General features: G+C 35.9%; 1 protein-coding gene, 1 long non-coding RNA gene and 1 pseudogene across 3 annotated transcripts; 1 reads left to right on the forward strand and 2 right to left on the reverse strand.

The window, feature by feature from the left end:
• Nucleotides 1-6,950: 6,950 nt before the first annotated feature.
• On the reverse strand, nt 6,951-12,939 carry LOC146914999 (putative disease resistance protein RGA4 pseudogene; annotated as a pseudogene). The gene has a single exon (XR_015014453.1). The product of XR_015014453.1 is annotated as a putative disease resistance protein RGA4 pseudogene (transcript).
• Nucleotides 12,940-14,997: 2,058 nt separating this feature from the next.
• Nucleotides 14,998-15,516, forward strand: LOC146915000 (uncharacterized). The gene has a single exon (XM_085721195.1). It carries the CDS (start codon nt 14,998-15,000, stop codon nt 15,514-15,516), a length of 519 nt encoding a protein of 172 aa, XP_085577321.1.
• A 9,557-nt stretch (nt 15,517-25,073) lies between these two features.
• LOC146915001 (uncharacterized) lies at nt 25,074-26,124 on the reverse strand. The gene is made up of 2 exons (XR_015013211.1): nt 25,546-26,124; nt 25,074-25,435 (listed from the first exon to the last, which is right to left on the reverse strand). It is a non-coding gene; the product is annotated as an uncharacterized LOC146915001 (long non-coding RNA).
• Between the last annotated feature and the right edge of the window lie 1,735 nt (nt 26,125-27,859).

Here is a 27,859-nt window from a genome sequence, read left to right on the forward strand (position 1 = left end):
AGGGTAGTTATGTGCCTACATTTGTTATACCAGGAGGCACTGTGAGAAATTGGGAGGCCATTGATGTTGCTTTAGTCATGCATGCTTCCATGTAATGTGTCTTGTTGCTCATGTTTTCTTTGTTTTCAAAATAACAATCCTTTTGCTCTGCCCAAGGCGAAAGTGATATCATTGTAAGGGCATGTTTGTTTCGGCATTGCCGTTATCAATAAAAAGTTGTCGTCTTTCTCACGACTCTTTATTTTTTTAGTGCCTTTTTCTTGGAAATAATGGTAATGCCAGAAAAAAACCAAAACATCTGTATTTTCTTATTAATTTCAAAAATCTGCATAAAAAACATTTTTTCTAAAATCATCCCAATCATATTATGCAGATTGAACCATAATAAGCCCGTTGAACACAGTGACCCTATGGTTCCTCCAAATTTTGAATTCCCTGTATATGAAGCTGAAGATGAGGAAGATGGTGAAGAGATACCGTATGAGATCACTCGACTGCTTGAGCAAGAAAGAAGAGCCATTCAGCCTCACCAGGAAGAGATTGAGCTTATCAACCTGGGTACTGAAGAAAACAAGCGAGAGATCAAGATCGGTGCAGCACTTGAGCCAAAGGTGAAAAAGAAGATTACTCAGCTTCTCCATGATTATCCAGATGTCTTCGCATGGTCTTATGAAGATGTGGCGGGTCTAGATCCCAGGATTGTGGAACATCGGATACCCACAAGACCTGAATGTCCTCCTGTCAAACAGAAATTGAGAAGGTCTCGCCCAGACATGGCTCTTAAGATCAAGGCTGAGGTGCAAAAACAAATTGATGCAGGTTTCCTCATGACAGCTGAATATCCTGAGTGGATTGCCAACATTGTACCGGTACCAAAGAAAGATGGGAAAGTTCGAATGTGTGTTGATTACAGAGATCTGAACAAAGCCAGTCCGAAAGATAACTTCCCATTGCCTCATATTGATGTTCTTGTTGACAGTACTGCTCAATCCAAGGTGTTCTCCTTTATGGATGGTTTCTCTGGTTATAACCAGCTACAGATGTCTCCTGAAGATAGAGAAAAGACGTCCTTCATTACTCTGTGGGGAACATTCTGTTATAAAGTGATGTCGTTTGGCTTGATAAATGCTGGTGCTACCTATCAAAGGGGTATGACCACTCTGTTTCATGATATGATTCACAAAGAGATTGAAGTATATGTTGATGATATGATTGTGAAGTCAAGTGATGAGGAGCAGCATGTTGTGTATTTGAAAAAGATGTTTGAAAGATTAAGAAAGTACAAGCTGCGGCTGAATCCTAACAAGTGTACATTTGGTGTAAGATCTGGAAAGTTGCTAGGCTTCATTGTCAGTCAAAGAGGCATTGAAGTTGATCCCGACAAAGTCCGAGCCATCAGAGAAATGCCGGCCCCTCAAACTGAAAAGCAAGTCAGAGGTTTCCTCGGACGTCTGAATTATATTTCAAGGTTCATATCTCACATGACTACTACCTGTGGACCAATTTTCAAATTGCTCAGAAAGAATCAGCCTGTTGTATGGAATGATGAATGTCAGGAAGCTTTTGATAGCATTAAAGAATACCTGTTGGAACCACCTATCCTTGTCCCACCAGTGGAAGGAAGGCCTTTGATTATGTATCTGTCAGTGTTAGATGATTCAGTGGGTTGTGTTCTCGGTCAACAAGACGAGACTGGAAAGAAAGAACATGTTATCTACTATCTGAGCAAGAAGTTCACTGACTGTGAGACTCGGTATACAATGCATGAAAAGACATGTTGTGCTTTAGCTTGGGCTGCCAAACGCCTGCGTCATTATATGGTGAATCATACAACTTGGTTGATATCCCGAATGGATCCAATCAAGTACATCTTTGAAAAGCCTGCTGTTACTGGAAAGATTGCACGTTGGCAAATGCTGTTGTCTGAATATGATATTGTGTACAAAGCTCAGAAAGCAATCAATGGAAGTATCCTTGCTGAGCATCTTGCTTGTCAACCTCTTGATGATTACCAACCAATTAAGTTTGATTTCCCGGATGAAGAGATTATGTATCTGAAAGCAAAAGACTGTGAAGAACCACTGATCAATGAAGGGCCGGATCCCAATAGCAAGTGGGGATTGGTGTTTGATGGTGCTGTTAATGCTTATGGTAAAGGAATTGGGGCCATTATTGTAACTCCGCAGGGGCACCACATTTCTTTCACTGCTCGAATAACCTTTGAATGCACGAACAACATAGCTGAATATGAACCATGCATCTTGGGCGTTGAAGAAGCCATTGACCTGAGAATTAAGCACCTTGACATCTATGGAGATTCTGCACTTGTTATTAATCAGATAAAGGGTGAATGGGAGACTCATCATGAGAAGCTGATCCCTTACAGTGACTATGCAAGACGTCTGTTGACATACTTTACAAAGGTCGAGCTGCACCACATCCCTCGGGATGAAAATCAGATGGCTGATACTCTTGCTACTTTGTCTTCTATGTTTCGTGTCAATCACTGGAATGAAGTGCTCGTAATCAAAGTGCAGCGTCTTGATAGACCCGCTCATGTGTTTACTATTGAAAATATGCCAAGTCAGGCTGATGAAGATGTGAATGACAAAAAGCCTTGGTATTACAACATCAAACAATTCTTGCAGAATCATGAATATCCACCTGGTGCTTCCAATAGGGATAAAAAGACATTGAGAAGATGGGCTAGCAGATTCCTTCTGGACGGAGAAATCCTATACAAGAGAAATTATGATATGGTCTTATTGAGATGTGTTGACAAACAAGAAGCTGAGAAATTGATGCATGATGTACATGACGGCACCTTTGGGACCCATGCTTCGGGCCACACTATGTCAAGGAAAATGTTAAGAGCCGGCTATTACTGGATAACTATGGAGCGAGACTGCAACAGACACGCCAAGAGATGCCACAAATGTCAAATTTATGCTGATAAGATTCACGTGCCTCCGCACGCTCTCAATGTTATATCTTCCCCATGGCCTTTCTCTATGGGGGGCATTGACATGATCGGAAGAATTGAACCAAAGGCTTCCAATGGACATCGTTTCATTCTAGTGGCAATTGACTACTTCACCAAGTGGGTTGAGGCTGCCTCCTATGCAAATGTGACCAAGCAAGTGGTAGTGAAGTTTATCAAGAATAACATCATCTGCCGATATGGGGTTCCCAACAAGATCATCACTGACAATGGTTCCAATCTGAACAATAGCATGATGCAAGCTTTATGCGAAGAATTCAAGATTGAACATCACAACTCTTCTCCTTATAGACCTCAGATGAATGGTGCAGTTGAGGCCGCGCTAACAAGAACATCAAGAAGATCGTTCAGAAGATGGTCACTACTTACAAAGACTGGCACGAGATGCTACCTTTTGCCTTGCATGGTTACCGTACTACGGTACGCAGTTCAACCAGGGCAACTCCTTTCTCTTTGGTATATGGCATGGAAGCAGTTCTCCCTCTGGAAGTGGAGATTCCATCTCTTCGGGTGATCATGGAAGCAAAATTAACTGAGGCTGAATGGTGTCAAAGTCGGTACGATCAATTGAACCTGCTTGAAGAGAAATGTATGGATGCTATGGCTCATGGACAGTTGTATCAAGTGCGAATGAAGAATGCTTTTGACAAGAAAGTCCGACCTCGAGAATTCAAGGAAGGCGAACTTGTATTGAAAAGAAGGATAAGCCAGCAACCCGACCCAAGGGGCAAGTGGACACCTAACTATGAAGGTCCTTATGTTGTCAAGAAGGCTTTCTCTGGTGGTGCTTTGATTCTTACACACATGGATGGTGTTGAACTCCCAAATCCTGTTAATGCCGATATAGTCAAGAAATACTTTGTCTAAAAAGAAAAGAACAGCGTGGTAAGTCGAAAACCCGGAAGGGCGGCCTAGGCAAAAATGCGCTTCCCGGTGGATCGAAAACCCGAAAGGGCGATCCAGGCAAAAGTTAGGGACAAAAAAAATGAATATGAAAAAGCTCGCTGAGATTGTACGCAACTCAGGCAAGAATGAGCGCCTCGATGAGCCGAAAACCTGAAAGGGCGGTTCATTCAAAAATGAGGTTGACAATAAATGACAAGTAACTATATCTGGCAAACCACCATCACCCCTTGGGGCATCTGCAACTGTCAATGATCGTCTTCATCAGAAGCTTCTGTACTTGTGAATTCAAAATTTCTATGAAATGTAGTGGTCATCGTGTTCAATGTACCACCAACCAATAAAATTACCATTTTCCAAGCTTTGTAAATCCGTGAACTCATGCCTTTGGCTGACCCTCACTCTTCTACATCAATTTGAGCCTGTGCTTTTGTTTGAAATTCTATTTTCTTCCTACTTTCAATGCCATATACAAAATATTTTCTTTCTATTTGATAAAATCAGTGTATGAAACAAACATTTTTTGAAAATTGAAAAATCTTTTCCTGTCTATTTCGAAAGCAAACCTGAGCAATAGGGTACATTTCAATGAAACATGCATGAATAAATGTCTATCAATGTCTATTTCAATACATGTTACGAGCAGGTTACTCCCAGGATGATCTGTGATCAATGGCAAGAATGAAAAAACAGAAGGAAATTGAAAAAATGCAAATGAAAAGCTCGCTAAGTAGAAAACCCGAAAGGGCGGCTTAGGCAAAAATGAGCACCCCGCTGATTGACAACCTATGAAGGCAATTCAGGCAAAAATGGGGCAATGAAAAGAATCTTATTCCCCGGTGAATCGAAGACCCGAAAGGGCGGTTCAGGCAAAAATGGGATTGAAAAATGAAAGAATGAAAGAATGAAATATTGAAAAGCATTGACCACAGATGCGAACATCCAATGTTTACCCAGCACTGACACGCCTAACAACGGCGACCTGTATCGAAGAATCTTCCAAGGTTCCCTCCTCTACAAGTTTTATTGCCCTCAGCCATGGTTTTGATACGTCTCTCAACGACGGTCTCTCCAAAGAGGATTTCCATGTGAATATGTCGCAGCACGAGCCACTACGTGCCCAATCTTCCAATGTTTTGTCTATCTCTGTAAAACTTTCTTGTCAAAATTACAAACCAATCATGCATTTCAAGCATTCATACATCCATAATCATGCATTTTATGTGCTCATACATTCAATAATCTTGTTATAGCATACATACATATTGCATTTCCAATTTCAACTTTCAGTCCAACTCAGTTTCCACTTTCAATTTAATTCAACATTCAATTTCCAACTCAACTCAATCTTCACTTTCAAAATTCAACTCACTTCCAAATTTCAATCCAATCTCAATTCAATCCAAATTTCAACTGTCGAACTCAATTTCAATCTCCAATTTCAATCCAAATTTCAATTTCAACTGTCAAATTCAATTCAATTTCAACCCAATCCCAATTTCAATCCAATCTCAATTTCAATTCAATTCAAATTTCAACTGTCAAATTCAATTCAATCTCGATTTTCAATTCAATTTCAATCTCAAATTCAACTCAATTTCAATCTCCAATTCAACTCAATTTCAATCTCAAATTCAACTCAATTTCAATCTCCAATTCAATTCAATTTCAAAATCTCAATCCAATGTCTATGTATATGTCTCTGATCAACCTCAATTTTCAATCTCTCTTTCAATTTCAAACTTTCAATTCAATGTCTGTGTCAATGTTAATCCTCTCTCAATTTGCTTTTGGGCCAACAAAATGGTCATGTCTATTTTCAAATCAAGTCAAAATCAACTTACTCTCAATTTGAATCTTTCTAAATCCAACTTCCAATTCGTATCTTGTTATTGGGCAAGCGGCTAGTTCGATCCAAAGAACAGCTTGTACCTGCTTATATACCTATACTTCCGGACAAACGACAAGTTCGATCCAAAGAATAGTTTGTACCCCGCTTATGCTTTGTTATCAGTCAAACGACAAGTTCGATCCAAAGAACAGTTTGCACCCACTTACATGATGTGGTGATGATCCAGCGGCAAGTTCGATCCAAAGAACAGTTTGTATCTACCCTTTTGTCTATATCTCCAGCCAAACAGCAAGTTCGATCCAAAGAACAGTTTGTACCTGTCTATCTGTTTGTATCTTCAATCAAGTGTCAAGTTCGATCCAAAGAACAGCCTGTATCCGTCTATATGTCTATGTTTCCGGTCAAGTGCCAAGTTCGATCCCAAGAACAGCTTGTACCTACTTCTTGTTTTGTATTCCTTGGTCAAGTGGCTAGTTCGATCCAAAGAACATCTTGTACCCTATTTTCTATCCCCTGACTCGTCTACCCTGTCAATGTCTATCTAAATCCCCAGTGATATGTCATGCTCTGTTAGACTCCAGTTGCTTGTCTTGCATTCATAATCAAAACGTTGCATGGCATCCATGATTTTGAAAATCTAAGAACGTATTTTTATGTCCAAAAACAGTGCAAATGTTAATATTTAAGTATCTTCGTCCCGTCAAATCAAAAGACTTCGTCTCTTGACTCTCCGGACAAAGAAACTTAAATAGGGGCAGTTGTTATACCCTAATTTTGGACCTAAAAATACTAACTCAATTTTTCTTTTCTTGCATTTCAATACATTTGAATTGTCTCTGATCAATTACATCTTTCTCTGCATTTTATTTCAATATTACTTGCAAAATTCATATAGAAGGGTATTTTAGTCATTTCCTGCATTCAAATTCATTTTAGTCCTTGAAAATTGTTTGTGTCTTTTCATTTGATTTGTATAAGTCCTTGTTTCAATCTCATGTCAAAATCCATTTCAAAAATTGCATTTGGAGTCGTTTTGAGTCAGTTTAGCCCCTAGGGGCATTTTAGTCATTTCACACAAAATTTCGACAGAGAGAGGTTACTTTAAAGTACCTCATTTAAGTAGTTGGTTCGTTTTAGTCCATTTTGTGTTGTTTATTGGTTTCACTTTACGTTTATTTCCAAATTACGTTTTTTAATTCAGTTTTATTAATTTTTTCATTTTAATCCTAAAAGTTCCCAAAAATTGCATTTCAGTCCTTTAAACTTTTAAAATTGCACTTTAGTCCCTTTTCATTTTTTTTAGGTCAAACTTTTATTTTAGGTCAATTACAACTAAGTCCTTTTTGTCCAGTTTATTTTTGGTCCTTTTTTAGTTATCTGCAGTCCAGTCCTTTTTCAAATTGCAGAATAGCCCATGAATTTTCAACAATTGCAGAAAGGCCCTCAAGTCCTAAATTCAGCAAAGGCCGAATTAGTTACAAGTCCAGACAGGTGGCAAGCACACATTGGCTATCAGGGACACATGGCAGCCTATAAAAGGAGCCAGTTCATCAATGCAGTGCCAGAATCAATCATAACGTGCCAAATCATCACAAACACCTTCATCATTTCTCTCTCTTCTCCCAAAAGATCAAAACTGTAACCGTTTTCCAAGAACACAAAGAACATGAAGAATAACTCAAAACCCTAGATTTCCAGAATCAAAATTCGTGACAAAGTTCAACAAATTGGTGACAATTCTCAGTGATTCGTTGAAGAATCTTCATCATCGAATTGTCTCCTCTGCAATTCAAGTGCGAATTCACCATTGTTACGGTGAATTCCAGCACGATCACAGAGGATTTGAGGAGAGAAGAAGAGGATCGAAGTGAAAAAACGAAGAAGAGAATCCAACTGGAAAAGAGGAAGAAGAATTTCGTCCTTAAATCCAAACCCTAAACCGAACCAATTTCGTAACCAAACCACAAAATCCACCATCAGATTCATCAATTCACATCGAATTCAACATCACAGAAGTTTCACAGACTCAAGAAACACCAGAAAAGTTTGAAAGGTTGTGGAAAAGACGAAGAGTGAGAAGACGAAGAACCTCCGATTTATTTTCGGAGGTTGAACCAAAACACTTACCAGAAGCGAAAGCAAAACGTCAGGATCCTTTTTCCATCGTTTCTTCGTTCGAATCTCCAAATTACAACGAGGTAATTCGTCAACTCTTCTCTATTTTCACAATTTCCTTCGTACAAATGTGTTTCTTCATGAAAATGATGTAGATCTATGGTATTAAAAGTGCTTCAGTTAGAGATTTACTGAAATCGTTTGAAAAGAATTTAAACCGAAGAGTTAAGAGTAGATCTACATCATTTTACGTTGTTTTTGTGATTTTTGATTGTGGATTTGCGTTCAGGGGAAGGAAACGAGTAGAAAGATGTGTAGGACGAAGAAATTAGGGTTCCGTCATTGCCGGCGGTGGTCAATTCCGCCGGAGAAGATGATCGGAAGATTTAGAGAGAGAACGAGAGAACATGAGAGTAAGAGAGAGAAACACAAGGGACAAATGAATTTGGACCGGTCTTCTTGCTTTTATAGGGGAGTGAACCAAACCGGTTCGTCTGAACCAGTTTGGTTCATCTCCAGACCGGTCTCATCTTCTCTGTCCCACCGTTTGATCTAGGGTTGGAGTCCCTGGGTCAATCCTACGGCTCCTGTGCTTCCCTGCGACCCAGGATCCATGGTCCTTTGGGCTTGGGCTTAGGTTGTTAGCTCCCTGCGTTTTTTGCTAATTTTTGTGCTATTTTCATACTGTTTGCTTTATATTCACACCCCCTGTCTCTTTAAAAATTCTTTAAAAAATTCCTAAAAAATCTTCTAAGTGTTCTTTATCATTTTCTTAACATTTTTGTGATGTTGTTATGTGTAAACATTTGAGGGAATGTATGTGTGGATTTTTTTGCTATTTCGTTACTATCTTTGTTAAAAATTGGTGAAGTTTTGTACATTTTTGAGCCTAAAAATCCTTGAAAAATTCTATAAAAAATTTCATACATGTTTCTTTATTTTTTTGTGGTCCTTTTGTGATATTTGTTGTGTTGGGAAATTGATAAAAAAGAAAATAATATGGTGTTTTAGTGTTCTAATTGTGAAATTTTGTGTAAAAAGCCTATGAAAATTGTGTGATCCCAATTCCAATTCTTGATGAATGTTTTGATTCATGATATATGATTTGTGAAGATCTTGTTGCTGTTTGAATGTGTTTTTACTATATGTGTGTGTCTTGTGTTTAGTTGCTTGGTTTGCAAGTTAGGTTTATGAATGAATGATGCAAATATGCCTAGATATGCCATGAATCTTGACTTGAATGTGTTCTTATGATTCTCATATCATTAAATGTAATAAAACCTCTAGAAAATTGGCATGATGTGAGGATTATGGGTCACATATTTGCTTTATGTCATGGTAAATTTTAGGTGAATTTAGCTACTTTTAGGGTAAAAATTTCATTAACTTTTGCCAAGTTTTTTGTAGTATTGCTCTTGCATATAATTTTCAATTTCTATTATTCCTTATGACACTAACCATTTCATTTCATGTTTCATACTCCATAAAGCATTCCATACTTCATCCCTTTCTTCACTTTATTCCTTGCATTTTAAATTTTACCAAGATTTAGTATGTAAAGGCTTAGGAATTTTGTAATTTTCTTAATGCTTTCAATTCTTGCAAGACCATAGAATGTAAACTAGGGCATGATGTAAAGGACAATGGACTCTAATGATGTACACCGACACAAGCACCGACACATGCACACACCTCACTTTAGATGTGTGGCTAGAATATGCATGTTTAGATGTATGCTTAGGATTGAATGTTTAGATGAATGCTTAGGGTTTACACTTAGAAAAATCAATCTTCCAAAAAATATGAACAATGTCACTCAAATCTTTTTTCATAATAAACCTTGGGATCAAAACCCCATTGCATTCTTTCTTTCATTTTCTTAATCAAATTTCAATGAAAATTAATCATACTTGGCTTTTTTTTTCCAAAAATCACTAATCAAACCTCACAATTTCACAATCTTATGCCCTTGAGGCCTCTCTCTCTCATTCTTCAAAATTCCAATTTTCAAACTTAAAATCAACCAACAAAAACAAAATATTTTTTGGAAGAGAACTACGGTGGATTTGATCCCTTAAACGGGTACGTAGGCAAGGAACAAAATTCCTTCAATTCAAATAAAATAAAAATTCAAACACATTCTTCTCCCTCCAATTCTTGACTTAGAAAACTCTTAGGTGTAAATATCATTTTCCAATAGCATTTAAAAATAAAGCGCGCGCGTAGGAAGTAAAGACGGTTCCTATAGGATACTATAGTCGTTATGGGTGCCTAACACCTTCCCGTAGCGAAAACAACTCCCGGACCTCGATTCTCAAGGGTTTTGCTTACTTTTTCCCTTCCCAAGAAAAAATAAGATATCACCGGTTAAAAAGGTTCAAACGTAATCAATGTTTGACACCCGAAAACCAAGATAAAACACAGCTGAAAGTGATTTAACAGATGGAAGGGGTGGCAATGTAAGTCTGGGGACATTTCTTATATCTAACTCTAAAAGTTGTGATAGCATCTCTACTCCTTCGACTTCCAACACCCTCTCTAAATTTGGTAGGTCATGCAAACTCAATTCTTTCAATGACGTAAAAGCCTTCTCAGTAGCAGGTTCATACAAATCATCATCAATGTACTTTAAATCATTCATTCCAGATACAAAAAGAATATTTAAACATGGTAATTTACCAAATAGAGGAAGCTGCCTGCAGTTTTTACAGTCAGAGAGAATAATACGAACTAGACCTTTCAGAATAGAAGTATTTTTCATCCAACGAGGAAAATCTGTTCCCCCATAACCATTCACCCCAACATGCTTAAGTCCTGAATGGGGCTCAAGAGCTGCAAGTACTCGCTCAGCATGAACACCACTAACTTGTGAATCATCCCATGACAAATATAAGCGATTTAAATCTTTCTTGCCAATCAAATTAGCTTTTCTAGCATCCTCCTCATTTGACACATTCTCAAGGCCTTTGATGTATAGCTTGCCTCCTAATTGTAAGTTGTGTAGCTCTGCTAAACCAAACCCAGTTTTTGAATCAACTATGAAATTGGTCAATGTTTTCAGACAAGTTAACTCCCCAATTCTAAAAGGAGTTGATATTAATGATGGGCAATTTTTAATCATGAGATGTCGAAGGTCCTGCATTTTTGTAAATTGTTTGGGAAAACTAGAAAGATACCTACAATCTTTAAGTTTAACTGTTTGCAATTTCTGCAGTCTACAAATAGACGCAGGCAAGGTTGTTATAACACTTTGGTTAATTTCCAAGTACCTCAAATGTATTAAATTTTTCAATGACAAGAGTTGATAAGAACTTGTACTTAAAGCTCGGAGAGGAATGATCGATTGCAACACATCTGAACTTTCGTAGGTTGGTGAAAGTTCAAGAAAGGTTCGCAAGGATTCAACTTTTTTGAAAGGAATCATGTTGTAGTCAAATTTTCTTTTAGTAACAAAGCAACTTATATGGTGAACTCTACTTGACAGATTAGTCAAGCTTTCAGCCTTAGAAGACACACATTCATCTTTGTTAACAGACTTAGCTAAATCATGGACTAAATCATGCATTTTGAATGTAATGTTACCTGCTAAATCTGATTTGACTTCTTGAAAAAATGACCTTTGATATAATTCATTCCATACCTCATTACCAACATGCTCCATCTGTAAATTACCTCTAGATGTAACTAGTCCATTAGCCATCCAAAGTTGAATGAGATTTTCCTTCACCATTTCAAAATCCTTAGGAAAAACAGCACAAAAAGTAAAACACGGTCTCAACGACAATTTCAAGTTAAAGTAGCTTAGTGTCAAAGCAGACATGATACGATCAACCTGAGGTAAATTCCAAAACTCACTTTCCAGTACAGAAATCCATTGATGTTCCTCGCTTTTAAAGCGCAAAAGGCTTCCCAATACTTTAGCCGCAAGAGGTGAACCCACACATTTTCTCACTAACTTTTGGCCTATTTCCACAAGCTCTGGACGCCCTTCTCTATTTGCTCCAAAAGCATGTTGTCTGAACGAAGACCAGATGTCATCATCAGATAACCGTGATAAAGGATGAGCATTAGTTCCCATGATGGATGCAACAATGTCAAGTCTGGTTGTGACCAAAATTGATGCACCTTTCTTTCCATTTGGCAACAAATACTTGAACGTATTCCATTTCTCTTGGTCATCACTCCACACATCATCAAGAACAAGCAAATACCTTTTGTTTTGCAAAATTTCTTGAACCTTTTTTTCGCAAGGACTCTAAAGACAAGAGATCTGGATTTTTTCCAATGGTGTTTTCTATGATGGACTCTAAAATTTTCATCGAACTGAAATCATCCGAAACACACACCCATATTTTCAAGTCAAAATGTGTGTTTACCCTTTCATCATTGTAGACCACTTGAGCGAGTGTTGTTTTTCCTTGTCCGCCAACACCAACAATGGAATAGACAGAGAGTTCTTCACTGTTACTAGCATGCCCTAGAAGAAAGTCTAGAATCTGCTCTTTATCTTTGTCTCTTCCATATACTTTTGGTTCGGTGACAGCAGAAGTAGTTAGGATCCATTCATCATCTCCTCGTTGGTGCTCCTCCGTGACTCCCACTGATTGAAATCCAAACTTTTTCCTTTCTTTTGCAATATCATCAATCCTTTTAGCAACCTCCTTCATCCTCTTTCCAATGTTGCGACGAACCAAAATCTTCATTGGATGGAAACGGGTGATGCACTTGTTGTCTCCATGTGCTTTTGAGGTTATTGAGCATTCATCCAATATATCATCAAGTACATAAGCAGCATCAGCAAGTTTCTGCAGCCAATCTTTGACAGCAAGGCTTTTGATTGGCTTCTCTTCAGCATCTTTGAGGACAGCCCGAATTGCAGAGAGATTTCCGGTCAGCGTTTGGGTTAATTCTCCAACACCCAAAAAGGATGCAATCTCCTCTTGAACAAACGATCCGAGGTTTTCAATCACGATTCCAAGTAAAGCGTCAGCCATTTGGAGATATGTGAACAGAAATGAATTAAAGTTTGCTATAGGAAGTTGAATATGATAAATTGTTTGTTTTTGATGATTAAATCGGTGGCTATAGTTGCCTCTTATAGGCAACAATAATTAGTATTGGAAAAGGTACATGACAATGAGTGGAAAAGGTATATTATTTTAAAGTTGAAACCTAAAGAACAGAAAAGGTATATTATTTTAAAGTTGAAACCTAAAGAACAGAAAAGGTATATTACTCAGTGCTTAGGAATATTGTTGTCTGTCAAAGATAGGGCTCAATTATTGAGAATAATTGTTAAATGGAGAAGAATCTCATTCCAAAACTCTAGCATAAAGGATGAGTCCTAATACGCTTCAATAATTATAATGCAAGTTTTCTAAACATAATAAATAATACAAATATTTAACCTATAAAATGATCATACCATTTTCAAGCTTAGATAAAGAAGTTTGTCATGAAAGCAAATATATTGGAAAATTATCCAACTAAACTCCTACTTCCTGCGTAAACTTCAACAATAGTTCAAAGTAATAGGGAGTTAGCTAGGTCAGTTGATTTGAATTAAATAAAATAGTAATCTAACAAACTAACTATACAAACAATTTGTAATATCCCACGTATTAAGGACTAACGTAATATCTGAAAACGATACAAATACGCATGTTTAAGCATTGGAACTTGCCTCAAGATTTTATAAGTTTTTGTCCACATGAATTACCGTGTGCTATAAGTAACAGTCCTACATCAAGCCAAAAATGATGAACTGGTTTGGAAACATACCAACATTGGCTCTCTGAGCTTGAAGGATGCCTACAAATTTAAGTTTCATCAACTGCAAGAGGTTAGCTAGGGCAAGATCTTGTGGTTCATTCATGTTCCTCTCCTTCAAAATATCTGTTTGTTGGGAGGTTAATGCATGACAAAGTCCCTTTTTATGACAAGCTAAAGCAGAGAGGCTGCAATATTCCCTCAAAATGCAATGTTTGTGGCATGTAGCAAGAATCAAGATTGCATTTATTTTTTATATGCACCTTTACTTTGAATATTTGGAGATGGTTAGCTACAGTTTTGCAGACAAGCTAACCATTTTAGTCTATTGAAGATGTTTGGAAACTTTGTGACAAAGTGTGGTCCCCTCATTGCAAGTTAGTTATGAAAGCTACATTAATGAACATTTTCTATGTCATTTGGCAATCCAGAAATGCAGCCAGGCTTAACTACAAGATCACACAATGGAAATCAACAATCACCTCCATATTGTTGGGGTTTCTTTGTTTGCAAGCAAGTCAAAATTGGCTGCTAGTTCCTCAATGTTAGAGTTTTCTTTCTTAAAAGCTTTTAATTGTAATATTAACCCCCCTAAGCATAGCAGAATCAGGGAGGTCATTTGTCATCCCCCAATCCTCAATTGGATCAAATGTAACTGTGATGGAGCCTCTAATGGAAATCTTGGATTATCATCTTGTGGGGAAGTTTTCAGAAACTGTCCAGCTTTATTCTTAGGATGATTTGATGAAGGATTAGGAATTGATAATTTTTTATTGGTTGAACTATGTGGTGTAATAAGAGCTATAGAGATTACAGAACAAAGTAGGTGTTGAAAGAAGATATGAAAAAGATAGAAATGCATCTGTTAAATGAAGAAGAAGCAGAAACAAGCTAGAGTTGAATAAACTGCTGTTCAGAAGCTGTACTTCAGAAGCACATGTTCAGAAGCTGTACTTCAGAAGCAGTACTTCAGAAGCACATGATCAGAAGCTGCTGTACTCCAGAAGCTGCTGTTCAATAACTTGCAGCTCAAGTTACCAGCCTTGTTAGCCCAAGTCACTAGCTTATATGGCTAACTTGTAGCCCAAGTTTCTTGTAACTAACTTGCTTAGCTGTCAATTAGTTAGTTATAATCCTGTGCGAGATGGTTCATAGTAGCTTATAGTATAGCTTCATTTTATAAACCTATATAAGGCTGTTGTATCAGTGATTCAAAGCTAATGAGAATTATTCTTCATTCTTCATATTTTTCTCTTTTTCTTCTCTGAATTTCATCTTCTCAATATGGTATCATTGAGCCTTCAGATCTAAACACGTTTCTTCCGCAAGCTTTTCAAGCTTTTCAAGCTCTTCATCAATGGCGCCACGCAACAAAGACGTTGGTACTTCTTCTACTTTCGAGGAGGATCCCACAAATCATTCAAGTCCTTATTTTGTTCATCCAAGCGATGGTCCTTCTTCAGTTTCTGTTTCTCCGGTTCTTGACGGATCAAATTATCATTCTTGGGCTCGTTCAATGCGAAGAGCTTTGGGCTGGAAAATGAAGTTTGAATTCGTTGATGGATCAATCTCTCCAATTCTTGATGAATTCGATCCTCTTTTTCGCGCTTGGAATCGCTGTAACATGCTCGTTCATTCTTGGATTGTGAATTCGGTTTCTCCTTCAATTGCTCAATCCATTGTGTTTATGGAAAATGCATGTGATGTTTGGGTGGATTTGAAGGAACGATTTGCACAAGGTGACTTGGTAAGGATCTCTGAACTAATGCAAGAAATTTACTCCCTACAACAAGATTCCAAAACAGTTACCACTTTCTACTCTGAATTGAAGATTCTTTGGGAAGAATTGGAGATTTACATGCCTATACCAAACTGAACTTGTAGAGTACGTTGTTCTTGTGAATTCATGAGAAATGCACGGCGTAATCATTCTTTACTCTACGCTATTCGTTTCCTTACTAGTTTGAATGAAAGCTTTAGTATGGTGAAATCTCAAATTCTGTTAATGGATCCTCTTCCCTCTATGAACAAGATTTTCTCCATGGTTTTACAATATGAAAGACAATATAATCCTTCTCCTACTGTTGATGACTCTGTTTTAATCAACTCTGTTGATTCCAAGAAGTTTAAAGGCAACAACTTTTTTGGTAAATCATTATTTCAAAGATCAAATTCTAAAGGTACTTCTCGTGTTTGCACCTTTTGTGGAAAGAGCAATCACACCGTTGAAACATGTTGGAAGAAGCAAAAAGTTGTTGGTATAATAAATATATAGGGGTAACTAGCTTAAAATATTTTTTTAATGAAAATTGCTTTAAAAAAGATTTTTACAAGATCATAGTTTTCTAGTAATAAATATAAAAGAATACATTAAGACAAAAAATTTATGATATAAATAAAAATCATATAAATAATAAATTAAAAGAACTAAATTAGTTCAAGTTGATTTAATAATACGATAAGCAAACGTATCTATAAGTTAAACTATAGTTCGACTTAGACCATGATTGGTATAATAAAAAAGACAACAAAAAGAAAACTTACACTTGGCTACAACGTAGAAGGAGTTATATTACTCATATTTTAATCTGATGACATATTGTGTTGTAAATTTAATATATATTTCAAAAGTTTCAAATATTTTGTGTCCCATATTTTTAATTGAGAAATATAGAAAAGTATTTTAATTAAAAATTATTATCATATGAGTAATTATTGTGTTTGACTTGGTTTTCCAGACATGCTTTTAAATCCAAATTTTTGTAACTGCCTTTCCTTTATATCTCTTGAATGTGGGAATATTATTGTTCTTTTTCTTAACTATTTTATTTGAGCACTTATTTGCCAAGTCAAAGTATAACGTTTCTTTTAATAGCAATTTAGAAGGAATTATTCTTGCCTGACTTAACAATGATATGGTGCATATAAAATGAATTCACGTATTGCATGGACAATGGCTTTTTATCACTTGGCTTTGAGTTTTATCAAAAACAAGAAACTTGTCCCTCACTTCTTATTGTTCTATGGGTTACATCTTCCTGAAAATAATTCTCCTTGTTAGTTCTGTTTCCTCGATTATACATCGAGAAGGGTCTGTTAAATCCTGGGGGATTAGCGTATAATTACGCGGAAAATCCTTAAGGACAGTGCGATCAGCACGTCTCAGACTACGTCCATCGTTTGTTCATCTTGCAGTCCTCTTATCAAATTGATGTTTAAAGATGCTGATGAATTATGTAGATGGTCAATTCTACAACAATATCAAGACAGATAAGTTTAATTGATCTTTCTCTTTTGTTTATTCTCATCAATATAAATTGATTATTATATTTATATATTGTTTATTATTTATAGATATAATATTATGCCTAATTTTACAACAATCTTAAGGATTTTCTTTTTCGACTAAACCTAAATTACGAATTAATTTTTACTGGTAGCATTTATCCAAACTTAATTGACGAGAATTAACTTTGATGAACTGAAGAAATGGGTTTATGTTGTGCCAAGCCATGCGATCCTATTGCATTGAAGAAATAAGATAGACTAATTTAGCTACATATGAGAAACCGTATGATTGAATGGTGGAAAGCCAAGTAAGTGGTATTTATCATGCTTAATTTTTTATCAGCTATTTGATTGTCAAATATGCATCGGTTTCTATATATCTAAGTGAATAATTTGATTGTCAAATATGCATCGGTTTTTATATATCTAAGTGAATAATTTTTGTTTACTGGCTCAAAATCCATGTGATTGTGAATGATAAGATAATTGCAGAATTATATATAAATCTAAGTTTGACAAACTTGTGCAATTCCAGAATACTTTATTTTAGACCGAAATGGTTTAATCTGTTTTCTTTTCCTTGTAAAGTTGACCTATCACCAAATTAGTGAAATTTTGTGAAGATATCATGTTTATATTTCATTTGATATACATTGAAAGTTTTGTCTTGAGAAAATATCGACATCTTTTAATTTATTGATTCAGCTTTAAAGTATGAATATTCATTTTGTTATATTATAAAGTTTGTGCTATGTTCACCTTTTGTCTAACTTTACCAATAAGCCAATTTAAACTGTGTTGCATGTGTTTTTAAGAAGTTTCCACAAAGTTTTACCACTATTTGTCTGTGATATGTAAAGTTGATATGTTCTGCTAAAGAAATGGTAAATTTGAAGTTGTTTAATTTGTACTTAGTTTGACCTCATGATATTACATGATTTTTCCATGCTCAGTGTCTTCAACTTTATGATGAACAATTACTATAAAGCATGTTATGTTTTAATGTTTTAGACAATGGACTGTTGTTTCAGAAAAACATTTATTGTTGAATATGAGAAATTATTTGGAAATAATTTTGTGTGACTATATAATTTTGAGCTAGCTTTCGTTTGGTCTAGGATTGGCCATGATATTATTAGTACAAGAGTATTGAAATGATCTTTGCTGCCAAATGACCATTAAATCGTGAATTGCCTTTATAATATTTTGGTTCTTAATTTGTACGTGGGTAAATTAAGAGCATAATTTAATAATTTATTTTGTGAATTATCATTTAAATTATTAGTAGTAAAATTGAGAAAGTCATGGAGATGCATAGTGAAACAATTGTCATTAAGATGTTGTCGTTTAAAAATAATCTAAGTAGACCTGAATATAATTTTGTGGCACTTGCTAAACCCATGAGATATATACCGAGATACACCGTAAAATATTGGTGTAATGTTGTCGAATATCCATTGTATTAAAATAATACTATGATGTTGATTTTTCTATGTGTGGATTTATTTTCTCCAATGTGGGTGTGTTGTCACTTGAAAAATAATTCAAGTAGACTTGAATAAAATTCACACATAGAGTTATATTTTCTCAATGTGGGGGTTTGTCGCTTAGAATTTATCTAAGTAGACCTGATGAAGTATACGAAGGAAGTCAGTTTGACAATATATGAAATATTGTTTAGAGTTGATGAACCATTGTATCAAAATAATGCAATGATGTTAATTGAAATTGAAATTCAATAAGAATAAATCAAAATGTACAATTACTTTACTTATTGTGGGGATGTTGTCGCTTGAAGTCATTCAAGCAGACCTGTATTATAAATCTACAAATAGATTTATATTTATCCACATTGATATTGATGTTGCTTAATAATAATGTAAGCAGACATGTATAAAAATAATTATAGAGATCAAGTTTATTATTATAGACTTTGATAAATATATGAAGTTGATTGACTTTGAGACGTCTTAGTCAATCTTATATGATGAAAGAAAATTGTCTTCATCATTTGTGTATAAAGTAGCTACTAAACAAAGCCCCTTGGGATGAAATAAATTTGTGTGCATCGAGGGGATTGGGACTTAAGCCATTCGAAATTAATAAGTGATGGGAACCCAACCTTTGTGATTGGAGATCCCATGAATAAGGTTCATATGGGTAAGAACAAGTCACTTATTAGTTCTGCTAGCACCAAAAATTAGTTAATTAATTTTTGCTCTCGTCCCTTTCCTATGGTGTGTGTGAGAAGTGCTAGACACTGCATTATTGAGAGGATAAGCCTATAAAGCTTTTAATGAATTTCATATCCCTTATGGGTGGTGTATGATTTGCAGCATACACTTGATGAAATCACCTATGTGAGTGTCAAGCGGGGCCGCTTGTATGAGATCTTGGCGAAATCTCTGGAGCACTCATGAAATAATCCAGGCACGCGCACGGCCTATTCGCGCACCACAGCGCCAACGACAAGAATTGTGGGGGTGTGATGCGAATGGTATACCGCTAACATACATCAAGTGATTTTGGTTCATATAGCTTGCTACACCAACTTCACTGTGTGTTAAGTATTATCATTCTAGGTCTGGTTCATATAGCTTGCTACACCAGTTTGATGCATCACATCTAAGATGTTAACCCAGGAAGTCCTTTTTCTATTTTCTTTTAAACTTTTGAAATATGTGGGGGATTGTTGTAAATTTAATATATATTTCAAAAGTTTCAAATATTTTGTGTCCCATATTTTTAATTGAGAAATATAGAAAAGTATTTTAATTAAAAATTATTATCATATGAGTAATTATTGTGTTTGACTTGGTTTTCCAGACATGCTTTTAAATCCAAATTTTTGTAACTGCCTTTCCTTTATATCTCTTGAATGTGGGAATATTATTGTTCTTTTTCTTAACTATTTTATTTGAGCACTTATTTGCCAAGTCAAAGTATAACGTTTCTTTTAATAGCAATTTAGAAGGAATTATTCTTGCCTGACTTAACAATGATATGGTGCATATAAAATGAATTCACGTATTGCATGGACAATGGCTTTTTATCACTTGGCTTTGAGTTTTATCAAAAACAAGAAACTTGTCCCTCACTTCCTATTGTTCTATGGGTTACATCTTCCTGAAAATAATTCTCCTTGTTAGTTCTGTTTCCTCGATTATACATCGAGAAGGGTCTGTTAAATCCTGAGGGATTAGCATATAATTACGCGGAAAATCCTTAAGGACAGTGCGATCAGCACGTCTCAGACTACGTCCATCGTTTGTTCATCTTGCAGTCCTCTTATCAAATTGATGTTTAAAGATGCTGATGAATTATGTAGATGGTCAATTCTACAACAATATCAAGACAGATAAGTTTAATTGATCTTTCTCTTTTGTTTATTCTCATCAATATAAATTGATTATTATATTTATATATTGTTTATTATTTATAGATATAATATTATGCCTAATTTTACAACATATTGCACACATTTGATATATCAACAATCTCCCCCTTTAAGTGTGAATACATTCATTCTTTACGGGTATGCTGCCCTCAAACGGAAGCTTTTTCATCCACTTCTACATGTACCGTCACTGCCGCACTCAACAAGACTTGCAGCCTGAACACTCATGGGCAAGGAGACTTTCGACAGAAGGAGTCAGTCGAACCCTTGTCGAACCTTAGCTTCGATGCCACTATTGGATCATGAAGGGGTCCGGAGGATCATAACATCGGGTCTTAAACAATCATATAAGTGAGAAAAACATCACACTTTTATTCAAAATCTTAAGACATTAGATTTATGAATCATTTTACTTATAAAATGTTCAATAGATATTTTTACATCTGATATACGAGTTATTACTTACGTTTGATGTACCAACCTAAGATGTCAAATGTCACTGTGTACTTTTGAACGTGGGAATTGGTATCCATTGGTTTTCTATCTTTAAGATGTGCTTGCTTTTTAAAATAGCGAACTTGAACACATGCTAATATGATATGATTAAATATTCGAATATTTATGCTTACACTTTATATTTGAATTAGAATTCTTAAAGTTATGCCTTTTAAATTAGCCATAACCGCATAACAAATATAAAGAAATAAAAAAATAAAAACATTTTAGATGGAAATCATGCGATTAAAAGAGTTATAACAGCGTGTTGTTTTAATATCTCGTACAATTAACTAACAATAATTATACTGATCCCTTCTCAAACCCTAGCCGTCACCCCTTTTTTTTTCTTCTTCTTCTTCTTGTCAGATGGGTGATTTAGGGTCAATTTTGACCCAAAAAACACCCCTCCGAGTTGTTTTTTTCCTTCTATCCTAATTAAATAAGTGATTTCACATATTTTTTGTTTTCTTTTGTTTGTTTTTGTGATTTCGTCGTCTCTGAACGACTCTGTTTGTTTTGATTTCCCGTCTTTATGCGGTGTATTTTTGATGTCCCGTCTCGTGTTTATTTGATTTCCCGTCTTAGCGCGGTGTTTATTTGATTCAGGTTGAAAGATTAGTTTTGAGCAAGTGCAGATCCGATCAATGACAATGACTTTGGCGTCGTCAACGTTGCAGATCCGGAGACATGAGTATTCCGAAGACTTGAATATAGTCATATTAGTCATATTTGTAGGCATAGATACTCTGCAGTTTTATTCTATTAACATGGATGTTGTGAGTTTGTTCATAGAGTTATCCTTTTTGTTTTTAGCGAATTTGAATTTGTATTGTATCGATGTACTCTGTTAATTTGAATGAATGAATATCGTTTACTTTTGTCAAAAAAAAAAAATACTGATCTTTAGCATGAGTCGCGTAAAAAAACGTATTAGTAGTGGAAGAAGCTTTATGAATTACGATTATAATAAAATTAGTTATTCAAGTCAGTATATGAACTAGAAAGGAGGTGCATGTGTTGTTGTAATGACAAATAGTCGCTGCTTGGCGGTTAAGGCTGCAGAAACCGTAATCGTCGAGCATTATGAAATGGAAATCATGGGGGCTGTTACAATTTTGTTTGAATTGGAACCCCATGTTGCTACAAGCACCCTCCATGAGGGGAGGGGGTGTGAAGTAAGTGATTGGTCCAATGATGAGTTGGATTGTTCGTTATCATAGGCCTATGGACAAACTAATATCCTCCAAGTCGTTTCTCTTGTAATAAGAGTGATGACTTCGAGCATGAATGAGATTCTACGCGAAGATAGATGCTCATGAGAGCTATGTTACGAAGAGCGTGATGTTAAACTAATACTTGTAATTTACGTGAAAACTACAAGTATTAGGTGTAACGAGGATTGATGGTTCGCGAGAAACTTTGCTAGTATAAAATTTTATGCTTGCAAAAAGCTAGTGATTTTGATCCACGACTTGGAGTTGTGGTGTGTTCGCAAGGAGCTGGTTAATTCGAGAAGGATTATGCCCGAGGAGAGTAAAGGGTAGTGATGCTCGTTAGAACTTTATTTCTTTGGAGTTCTCGCAAGAAGCCAATTTGCTTCCATTAGGAGGACCCTGCTTGACAGTGATTTTACCTTGTGTTCGTAAAAATCTTCTCCTAACAAATGATATGACTACTTGATACCCCTCATGGATGTTATGATTGTTGTCCTCTCAGCATTTATTGCGAGTATCTCGTAGATGAGATTCAAGGAACATTCCTTTTGGTAACTAAGAGGCACGTGTAATGGCTAGTAATGTACTTACTTAGATAGGACATTTAGCGCTTATGTCAATGTTGGTTTTCGACCGTAAAGTAGCAGAACCCTTCCAACATTAACTTTTTGTCATCGAGGCAACCTCTTTGACATCTTGACCAGACTCTCCAATTCTCACTAGAATCCCGCTGGAGCACATACGATCCTCGCAGCACGAGTTGATCGACTTGGAAGAACTTCGACCAAAAAGGGTTCATGTAGAGATGAGTGCTCGTGAGAAAGGTCAAATAGCCAAGAAGAGCCGCTTCATACTCCTAATGATCACCTGGTGACGCTTCCTAGTGTCTTCTTGATTGTTGAAAAGTTCAGTGACCAGGTCACTATGAAGTTAAGTGACGCATATGCTTTAATAATCAAAGACTTTGGACTAGTTGGAAGGGGTCGAGTGATGAAAGCTATTAGTTGTGTCCTTAAATGGCTTTGATAGTGATTTTAAGGCTAGAGTAGATGGTTTGCTCGAAGAAAAACGAGACCTGGAGGATAAGGTGATCAAAGTCGAGCTGACTCTGCCGATTAAAAGGACAAACACGCGACCGAGGTTGGTTTGATCACCTTGTAAAAAAGACATGTTTGGTAACTGCCACTTTTTCACGAGCATATAGCGGTTTGTGATAAGCTAATTCACGAAGCTTATAGCTTATCACCTTTTATCTCAATTTTACCTATGCAATATTAATTAAAAATATAAATATTAATTATATGCACATTTTTTATGACATTTACTTCAGCCGTTAATTTAACGAAACACTGCAAATTCAATTAAGCTATTTGTAAAAAAATAAAAAATAAACTATTCCCTCCGTTTCAAAATATATGTCCAAGTCAACCACTTCACACATGTCAATGCACAATTTTGACTGTTAATATCTTTAATTATCTAAAGTAAAAAATTATAAAAATTTAATATTTTGAAAATATTTGTCGAGACAAATCAAACAACATCTTACATGCTAATATTTGTATTTATACATTAGTTAAAAAGTATGGTCAAAGTAAGTCAAGTGAATAGTGCACATTGCAAAAATTGGACATGTATTTTGAAACGGAGGGAGTATAAGCTAAGTTATAAGCTATCCACTTTTTTTTTATAAAACAGAGACACGACACTTTTACCTAAAGTCTTAAGACATTAGGTTTATAGGTTCTCTCACTTATAGTGTTGAACACTCACTTTTTTATGTGATATCAGACATATTACTCACACTTGATATAGCAAAAATAGCGCCCGAATTAATCAATTCTTTATGGCTATGCTCCCCCAAAGGGAAGCCTTTTCATCCACTTCTACTTGAACCGCGGTTGCCACACTCAAAGGGGCATGTCGCCTGAACACCCTTGATCAAGAAGACTTTCACGACACAAGGATCCAATTAAACCCTTGTCAAACCTTGGCTCTGATACCACTATTGGATCATGAAGGTCCCGAAGGATCATGACATCGAGCCTTGAACCATTATACAAGTGAGAGAGACGCCACACATATACCCAAAACCTTAAGACATTAGGTTTATGGATCCTCTCACTTATAAATTATTCAACATTCATTTTTTTTATTCAATATAAGACTTATTAATCACACTTGATTTTTTTGGTAGTGGCCGGAGTTTGAACCCCAAACCTTACATATTTTTATGCATTGTCCAACCAACTAAGCTAAGCTCACGAGAACAATCACACTTGATTTACCAATACGCAAAAGTAACACAAGTTGTCAAATGTCACTGTACATTTGAATGTGGGAACCAGCATTGGGAATTGGTATCCATTAGTTTTCTATCTTTTCAAAATGTTCTTGCTTTTCAAAATTGTGAACTTGCACATGATATGTTCTTGCATTGATTAATCCATTCTGATCAAGAAACCATTTCATACATGCAAATTAACAGACAACAAAATTTTGTTTCGCAACCTTTCAAACCGATCAAAAGCTTTTTCCTTATAGGTGAGATTAAAAGAATATATATTCTTTTTCCGAGTAAAGAAAATTCAAGTGCTAAACAAAATTGGAGGTAAGATACCAGGGAACAAGGTGTTTAACTCACATAGAATACAGAACATTACCAAAATACCAATGTATTGTAATCCATATCAAATGTAAATAATTCAGAAGCAAAGATAAGCGATCAATATGCAACTAATAATCAAAACAAATTTCTGTTCATAACTCCAATACTATGTGCTTCAAAACTGATCAACCATGTTCAGATTGAGAAACCTCTGATCATGGGCACATAGTGAAGAAGGTGATCGACGAAAACGCCAAAAGCCTTGGAAGAACGAGAAAATGAAGACGGGAGAAGGTTAGGGCCAGGGTCACGTGCAAACTTAAATGAATTAATGCGAGTCTTTGATTATGCATTATGCTTATAGTACTTGGGAAATACTCGACTAAAATAAATATAACGAAAGTTTGGATGTGATTAGAATAAAAAGGAAAAGCCAAAACCCCTAGAAGTGCTTATATAAATCATAATACCATACCATAACAACAACAACTAAGCTTTACAACAACTTGCCACTTTTGTGTAGGAAGAACAGAACAACACTACACCTATTTTTTCTGCAATCAGATAATGAACAAGCTTATCAAAGGGTCATGAACATGGCTTTTGCTGGGAAGAACAATATCACAATACTTCCAAACTCTTGGTATATCAAATTATATGGTGTGATTTTAGACTTATTATATTGAACAAAAGTGTTCAATCAACATGTCGAATTCATCAAGGGTCATGCGAGCGTATTGATGGCGGTGCCAGAATTGCTTCCCCGTATTTCATGCTGATTTGATATTCTCTGCACACATTGTTCAACATAATAAGTCTAAAATCACACTATATAATTTGATATAGTAAGACAAAAGATAAACGAACAAGTAAGAGATTCATTAAATTAAATTAAATTACCACGAAATGTTGGTTTTCCATCAGATTCCAATTTAAATTCAGGAATGTGAGCTATCTTATGCCAATCTTCACCTATTCCTCTCTTACATCTCTTCTCCAACATAGGGCAATTATAAATACTTAACTCTTGCAAGTTTTAGAGTTGCGAGAAGGAAAAGTTAACAAAGACAATTTAGAGTTGCGAGAAGGAAAAACTTTTAGAGTTGCGAGAAGGAAAAGTTAACAAAGACGACAAATTTTGCAATGAGGGGATATGGTAGAGAAGGATGTTTCTAAGCCATCTACAATTTAGAGTTGTGAGAAAGAAAAACTTTTAGAGTTGCGAGAAGGTAAAGTTAACAAAGACGACAAATTTTGCAATGAGGGGATATGGTAGAGAAGGATGTTTCTAAAATTTTGCGAGAAGGAAAAGTTAACAAAGACGACAAATTTTGCAATGAGGGGATATGGTAGGAAGGATGTTTCTAAGCCATCTACAATTTAGAGTTGGGAGAAGGAAAAACTTTTAGTGTTGCGAGAAGGAAAAGTTAACAAAGACGACAAATTTTGCAATGAGGGGATATGGTAGAGAAGGATGTTTCTAAAATTTTGCGAGAAGGAAAAGTTAACAAAGACGACAAATTTTGTGGCTTAGAAACATCCTTCTCTACCATATCCCCTCATTGCAAAATTTGTCGTATATGGTAGAGAAGGATGTTTCTAAGCCAGGTAGAGAAGGATGTTTCTAAGCCATCTAGTATGTTTATGTTAGTTGAAATTTGGGGTCTAACTAGAGAAGGATGTTTCTAAATCAGGTAGAGAATAGTTGAAATTTGGGGTCTAACTAGAGAAGGATGTTTCTAAACCAGGTAGAGAAGGATGTTTTAGAAGGATGTTTCTAAGCCATCTAGGGTAGAGAAGGATGTTTCTAAGCCATCTAGTATGTTTATGTTAGTTATTTGGGGTCTAACTCATCCTTACAAAACCGTTGAAATTTGGGGTCTAACAAATCCTTACAAAACCGGCTTGTAAGGCGAGGAGTGTCTCCTCTTTATAAACTCTTCTCAAGACTCCTATCCATCCGATGTGGGACTAAATCTACCCCCTCAAAGCCAACACAATGAAGGTGTTGGAGGCTGCAATGAAAGCTAACCCAAAGGTCGCAATTTAGGCGACTAGGGGTGGACCGCAGTAAAGGCGGAATTTCCAACAGTTTTCATAACCCCCAGACATCCAGTTCACGAAGGGAAGTAAGACTGTTCATGTTATGTGGAAAAACAAACTATTCAGCGAAAGTGATTTTAAGTGTCTTAAGGGAAGTTAGGTGTCTCATACCTTCGGACAGAGATATAAATCTAGAGCATGAACTAACAGACATCTGCCTTCGCTGCACCAAATTCATCTGCCTGGTTGCAAATCAAATTCCGTCTTTCAGATACTTTGAAGTGTTCAATGCTCATTACTTTCTCTCTGTATGCATATTTTGTACGCTGATTTAACCAGATGCATTGTTAGAGAGGAGTATGGCTGGTTGAGTCGCTACCTGTTTGGCTGAAAATCTGTTTGATGATGGACACTGACGTTGTCAAAATCGATAGGACTCATAAAGACTCTTACAATTGTACGGGAGTGGATCCTCTCCAGTGGAGATACCTCCAGTTTTCTACAGTGTTTAACTATCCACCTTTGATTATACTCTCTCTCCTTTTTATTGTTACAAAAACACTCTCTCACCTATTTAATAGAGGGTTAATGGAGGGCTTAGATTACACATGAGAGAAAAAAACTGGAGACAATCTCCTCCCTGCATGAATATGGATATTAGTTACCAATATGTCATAGGTAACAACGTGGTTATTGCGAACGTGTTTAAAATTACAAATCAAAAGAGAAGTAAGTAGCCAAAACCATTGTCAATGATAGTTTTAACACCACTATGACTCCATATGTAACTACAAAATAAAATAAAAAAAGAGAAATGCTAGTGAATATTGTTTTATCTTGGTTTTCGAGTGTCAAACATTGATTATGTTTGAACCTTTTTAACCGGTGATATCTCATTTTTTCTTGGGAAGGGAAAAAATAAGCAAAACCCTTGAGAATCGAGGTCCGGGAGTTGTTTTCGCTACGGGAAGGTGTTAGGCACCCATAACGACTATAGTATCCTATAGGAACTGTCTTTACTTTCTACGCGCGCGCTTTATTTTTAAATGCTATTTTGAAAGATGATATTAAGCCTAAGAGTATTCTAAGTGAAGAATTGGAGGGAGAAGAAAGTGTTTGAATTTTTATTTTATTTGAATTGAAGGAATTTTGATTCCTTGCCTACGTACCC

Source organism: Medicago sativa, chromosome 6 (genome assembly GCF_051527215.1).
Source record: "Medicago sativa cultivar Bolivia chromosome 6, Bolivia_mono, whole genome shotgun sequence".
Taxonomy (NCBI): Eukaryota; Viridiplantae; Streptophyta; class Magnoliopsida; order Fabales; family Fabaceae; genus Medicago; species Medicago sativa.